General features: G+C 41.2%; 1 protein-coding gene across 1 annotated transcript; it reads left to right on the top strand.

Moving 5' to 3' along the window:
* The first annotated feature begins 4 nt into the window (after positions 1 to 4).
* Positions 5 to 6,055, top strand: slc10a2 (solute carrier family 10 member 2). The gene is made up of 6 exons (XM_020606631.1): positions 5 to 384; positions 1,079 to 1,197; positions 3,174 to 3,262; positions 3,398 to 3,573; positions 3,773 to 3,930; positions 5,621 to 6,055. Exons 1-6 carry the CDS (start codon positions 5 to 7, stop codon positions 5,809 to 5,811), a joined length of 1,113 nt encoding a protein of 370 aa, XP_020462287.1. The 3' UTR covers positions 5,812 to 6,055.
* The last annotated feature ends 539 nt before the right edge of the window (positions 6,056 to 6,594 follow it).

Below are 6,594 nucleotides of genomic sequence, written 5' to 3'. Positions count from 1 at the left end.
GACAATGACTACCATGGCCCCTGCCTGCAGCTCTGCTGCCACAATCTGTTCAGGCACAAACTGCCTTGTACCTTCCAGTGACTTTAATGCAACGCTGAGCCTGGTTTTGGGCACAGTGCTCACTGTAGTCCTGGCTATGGTCATGTTCTCTATGGGCTGCACTGTGGATGCCAGAAAGTTGTGGGGCCACATCAGGAGGCCCTGGGGCATTATCATTGGCTTCATCTGCCAGTTTGGCATCATGCCTTTCATAGCCTTTTCACTGTCGCTGGCCTTTGGTGTGCTGCCTGTACAGGCAGTCGTCATCATCATTATGGGTTGCTGTCCTGGAGGCTCTAGCTCTAATATTATCTGCTACTGGCTGGATGGAGACATGGACCTCAGGTAAGAAACCAGAAGGGCTGACTGGCTGGTTGGCAGGTTCCTTGGAAAATCTAATGTTGGATGCTTCTCTTATTAATGGATTAACTTCAGGCTTGACAGAAACTGGTTCTGCACAGTTATATAGTAGATAAACATGTTTCCAGAGAGTTGGATGGCAGTCCTCACTTTACAGTATATAACAGCAGACAACAGTGAGATATTTGAGTTTCACTGATGACAAATTTAGGTTTTTTCATAATATATATATTTTAATTGTATGTGATACAAAACTAATTTATACATTTAATTATTCAGGGGGAAAAAACAGACAGCTGAGCTGCTGTGTCCCGTAGGGCCAACATGGATATCTGGGTAATCCAGATAAAATATGTGTTGAATAGTTCCATACAGGACCCAACATGTGTGCATATCTGGGTTGTTGATGAGACTAATATGGCGTGGGAACCATGTGAAAAATCATTCTCAGGACCCACATAGGCTTCTTCTTATGTCCTGTTAAGATACTGTACCATACATTATATGCACCTTAATGATGGGGTCCTGTGAGCAGAGCCCTAAGTTAGATTTGCTTTGTTTAGGAGACTGGCACGACATTGTTTTCAGTTTTCACTGTCTTTCTAGAGGACTCACACTGTTTCAGAAATAAAACTGGAGAATCTTGTTAGACCAACACTGTCCATGTTCTCCCCTCCAGTATCAGTATGACAACTTGCTCCTCTATCCTGGCCTTGGGGATGATGCCTCTTTGCCTGCTCATTTACACCTCCATCTGGACTTCATCCGACACTATCCAGATCCCATATGACAGCATTGGTTGGTAGAAAGCTTTTGGTTGATCAGTAGTTTATATATCTGTAAGAATTATGGACAGACATCTAGGTAATGTTTAATTTGATTTGATTTATTCTTTCAAACATGTAAAGACAGTCAATATGTCAACACACATAATTTCACACATATCCACAAATATATTATCAATGTGCTTATACCTAGTACATGCTTGAACGGAGTAGGAAGAAGTTAGACTTATCCAGTCCTACCCCATGACATCATCTTACCACATAGATAATTATCTTCTACACCACATAAGTAATACACTAAAAACACCACACTCACAATATTTCACCTGATCATCGTTAACCCTGTTCTTGCCCATATCTTGATTGACACATACCTTTATGTGTCAATACTCCACAATATGGGGGCGGTGAATGACAGACACACAAACACAGTTTTTAGTTTTTTTACTTTGCAAATATTTAAATACCTATAAATATAAATTGTATTTGGATGTTTTAGCAACAATGTTCAAACTTTCATGGCAACTAAATTATTGAATTAAAACATTAAATTAAAGTTTATTGTGTCACTGAAATGATCATCACGGGGGCGACTGTGGTGCGGTGGGTAGAGCAGTGGTTGGAATTGATTAAAGACGGTGAAATGCTTTGACATCTAGGTTTGAGAATAAGGCATCAAGATAACTCCAATGTCCGTGCACAAGGCTCGGGTGTATGAGTCTGAGCACAGAGCAGCTGTCAAACACTGTGGCTGTGAGAAAGTCATGTTCAAGAAGTGAAACCGGAATTAAAATAGTTGTTTGTTCTTAAACAAGGATTGCATCATAGAAATGTAGTAAGGGCACGGTAACACATGGCACGTACAGGTCGGGTATGTGTGCAGCCGACTATGGACGGCGGTTTGACCTACAGTAGGTCATGTGTTGTTGCTAACGGAGCATAAGGGCCATCAGCTGTGACGCTAGTCTGGGCCTGCAACAGTATGAGACGTTCACGGTACGATAACCGTCTCAGAGGATATCACAGTATTACACAAGTATTATTATCATCATCATCATCGGTGACAACGACCCTCAGAAGAATGAAACAAGGGTCTTGTCCATTGCAGCTGACGGAGCTGGACTGCAGCACTGGGCTGACCCTGAGGAGTGAACTGAGGTATACAGATTAAAACTAGAGCATGTAACTAGAAGATGTTTTATGACCAAAGCATGTTGGCAGCAGTAGTAGAGGACGTGTTCACATACTTTACTTAAGTAAAAGCACTAAGACCACGCTGTGCAAGTCGCCTGCTCCGTCACAAAAAGCCCTGCAGTAATAACATTAAGTACAAGTATTAGCAGGCTACTCACTGCAGTAAAACATTTTACTGTGCAGTGTGTTCACATTACCAGCCTGTCTCATGCACTGATGTAAACGCAGTACGTGGCTGGTGCAGCTCTGCTGAACTCGTTTGGATCCAAGAGCAGCTACGGATTATTTTCTCTAATGATTGACTGGCTGCTTTGTAAACCCTCTGACAGCGAGACGTGGCGCCACGCTGCTCTAAACCATTATCAGAATAGTAGTTGATTTACTGTAGGCGACAGCACAGCCAGGCCTTCACATACACACTCATTTATGAGAGTCGGGGACGTTTGTGTGTGTTTCTGTCTCATCCATAGCACTTGTAATGTCCTCCATCAGGTCGGTAATGGCCAAAGATGTTGACCGGTTCGACCTAAAACCATATTGGCAATCAGAGAGGATTTTATGATTATCAATAAATGAATCTAATCTGTTATTAAAGAGTTTTTCCAGGATTTTTGAAAATGTTAATAAAGTATAGTGTATATTTTACATTACATTTGCCTATTTGGAAACCCTATCTCTGTCTTGGGAATGATCTGTTTTAATAGCCTATTATTTTACAGCGCTATACAGTCAGTTAAAAAACACTACATGTATTCTGATTCGATGATCTTTACGATATGTAATTTGTATCCTCAGGCATCACTCTAGCAGCCCTTCTTATCCCAGTTGCCTTGGGAATGTATTTAAAAAGCAGGTGGCCCCTCATCGCTAAGAAGATCCTCAAGGTAGGAATATTCTGCAAGTTATGGCATCTGTGTAAATATTTTACCTAATCATGCTCATATGCTTTAAATCTTGTGAATCGGATAAGAATTTGATAATGGGGTTTGCTGTGACATTAACGTGTCTGCGGTGCACAGGTGGGGTCCGTTGTAGGCGTTCTTCTCATCATCATCACAGCTGTGGTTGGAGGAGTTCTCTACCAGTCCTCTTGGACCATTTCTCCCTCATTGTGGATTATTGGAACTATCTACCCCTTTATTGGTTTTGGTCTGGGGTTCCTCATGGCCCGGTTTGTGGGCCAACCCTGGTACAGGTAGGGTAACAGCACTCGTGTGATGTTAGCATATACTGGTGCCAGCTTGAGAGATCCTGATCACTTGATTTCCTTAACTTGTATTCATTTTTATGATCCTGCCAAAATATTTTTTAAAATTATGAAACCACTACATCAACAAATACATACTAACCAACTGTACTGACTTGGGGTTGTTTATCATTCTTTGCCTTTTCAGATGTCGAACCATTGCGTTGGAGACAGGCTTCCAGAATACCCAGTTGTGCAGCACCATTGTCCAGTTGTCCTTCAGCCCTGCTGACCTGGAAGTCATGTTTGCATTTCCCCTCATCTATAGCATCTTCCAGCTAATTGTGGCAGTCTCCTTTGTGGGAGGTGAGTGTTTCACAGGCAGACACAGAGGCGGTTAATGATGGCACTTTGGTCCAGAGCTGCTGTAGTAGTAACAGCGGTGGTTCCTACTTGGTGTCAGTCATTTTCTTCTGCAGTACCGGTCTGTGAGGGGACTATTGTCAGTCTCCTAAAATGCCCCTTTCTTCAGTCAGTGCTCAGTTCTGGCACCTTTAAGAAATATTTAGAGCCTCTTTGTCTTTTCAACAAGTCCTGCTCTTTCACAGCATGTTAACTCATCAAACTGAGCTGTTTTTGTTTCTTTATTGTAACTTTAGCAAGTAACAGAACTCCAGTAAGTTTCAGTTCTTCTATTCTATAAAGTTGTGATCTGTGGGCTTCAGTGATTGGTGATGAGTGGAAGCCCGTATGGTTTTTTTATGTGCATGTGGTGGTGCTACAGCAATGTGTCAAAACTTCAGAAATGATCACTTTTGAAGGAAACCTTCACCTGCTCCTCCTGCTTGTCTCTGTGGCCAGGCTGCTGAGGTGTGTAACAGTATAAATATCTGGGGACAATGATTGATGACAAACTTACATTTGATTGTAACATTGACTCTGAATATGCAAAGGCACCCACCAGTGTATGTATTTTTATTGTAAGCTTAGGAGTTTTAAATCTTGATACTTCCTTTATGAGAAGGTTTACTCTTGTTTTATTGAGTCCATTTTAACATTTTCTTTTATTTGCATTTCGCATTGTGAGGATGTGTGGTAACACCCTCCTGAATAGAACTACATGACAGCCCTCTGTCTCCCTCTTCTTGTGACATGTTTTTATTGTATTTGGTATGCGTGTTGACGATGTGGTTGTATGATTACTTACTGCTGGCTGCGAGACAAATTTCCCTGTGGGGATAATGAAGTTGACCTTGACATGTCACTTATTTACTTCAGTGAAAAAAGAAGTGAAATATATCTGCTCTTGGTTTCTCATTGCTCCCACTTTGTTCACCTCTGAATGTAATTGTCTTTGCCACACAATGCTGTGATGCTCCAATGTCCAGCCAATGAGAGAGAGAGGGCCATTCTTGAGGGCTCTGCACTGATTCTTTGACTCTATGTTTATAGAACTCTGAGAAAGAAAATGATCCCAGTAGCAAAAAAGGAGGCTGCACAGAGTTCAAGGACAGTGATCAAGGTTAATGGCAATAAAGTAGGTGATAAGAGGCTGTATAATTTATACCCTGTGGAATGCTGCTGTTAGCTCCTAGTCATAGCTGCTAGCTTATGCTTCCAGTCCTGCTTATACTATTTCCTTTAGCTCCTGCTTTATAATTGAGAAAGAATTAATTCACAATCAGACGTAAATACACTTGGTCCTCTTCATCACTGAGATTGATAATGAAAAACATTTGGTCTGTACACCTTGGTACAGTAAAACTATCCATTACTAGACTGTAATAGGAAAACAGGTGACCACAGCCTATAACCTGATTAAAGATGAAAAACCACCTTTTTACATAGAGGACTGCCTTCGATTGTTGCATCATTCACCATCCCTACATGGACACAGAATAAAGAATGTGATGAATATAATGAAAAGACAAAAAGAACGAAACTGTCTGGAGAAAGGACTAATGCTCTAAAACCCCAGTTTATTTTATTACCGGTTACAAAACATACATACAGACAACTGATCAGTGTTTCTGAATCCATGTTTCTTCCTCTACAGCCTACCAGGCATATAAAAGGTCATGCCGCCATGGTTCAGCTGATGCAGACAGCGAGGCTCCGTCACTGGAGGCTGGTGATGCTGAACCAGCTAAACAGAAGAGCTATGCTGTGGAAAATAGCTCTTTTGAGCATGATGAAAATGGCAACAGTGAGAAAGCTAAGGTCATTGACAGGAACACTGAGCTGTGATGTTAGAAAGCTGCAAACTGCACACTGTGCTATCAGTGAAGACATCCACAGCGCTCCTGAGGACAGCAGCCTCACAGAACAGTGGACTCGCACTGCACTCTGCAGGTTGATGGGGTGCAATGCAGGTCCTTCACAAGAACTGTGGCAGCCAAATGTCTTTCCTGGTACGGCCAGCTCTTGCCTTGGGGGGTGGCCAGTGACTAACATATTGCATTTTTGATGGTTAATTGTATTATAGAAGGCATTAGACCCTTGTTTCTATTAATTTATTTTTATATAATTATTTAAAATAACTTTATTCTGTATGTTCTGTCACAAACCCTGATGTGTATATTTCTTGATCACGACATTTGCTGTGTGTCTTATCTGTAATTCACACTTAATGCTTAATGCTGGATTAACTGTACATTTATCTATATACACATATTTACTGTGGTTTCTGCACTGAATGGTGGAATATACGACCAAGTTCATGTGACATTCAAAATTAAACTGGTAAGATGCAGAGAACTGTGTGCACTTCCGACAGCCAGTGCTCCATGGGCACTGAGCTGTTCCAGCAAATGGACAGAATAAAATGTTTTTATGTTAAAAAGTTGTGTGAGTTTTAGCCTTGTTCTTTATTTTCATGTAGGACATTAAATCAATTGTTCTTATAACCCGGCTTTTCTCATTCTGTACCTCATACTGCCACAATACTTTGAGTCGTGAAATGCTTCGCTTTTCTGGGCAGAGAATATGTGAACTAGTAGGTTTACATCTATCCAAATTAAAGAAACAGGG

This window comes from Monopterus albus, unplaced genomic scaffold (assembly GCF_001952655.1).
Source record: "Monopterus albus unplaced genomic scaffold, M_albus_1.0 scaffold79.1, whole genome shotgun sequence".
Taxonomy (NCBI): domain Eukaryota; kingdom Metazoa; phylum Chordata; class Actinopteri; order Synbranchiformes; family Synbranchidae; genus Monopterus; species Monopterus albus.
Note: the sequence above shows the minus strand (reverse complement) of the source record. Positions and strands in the feature narration are given on the sequence as shown.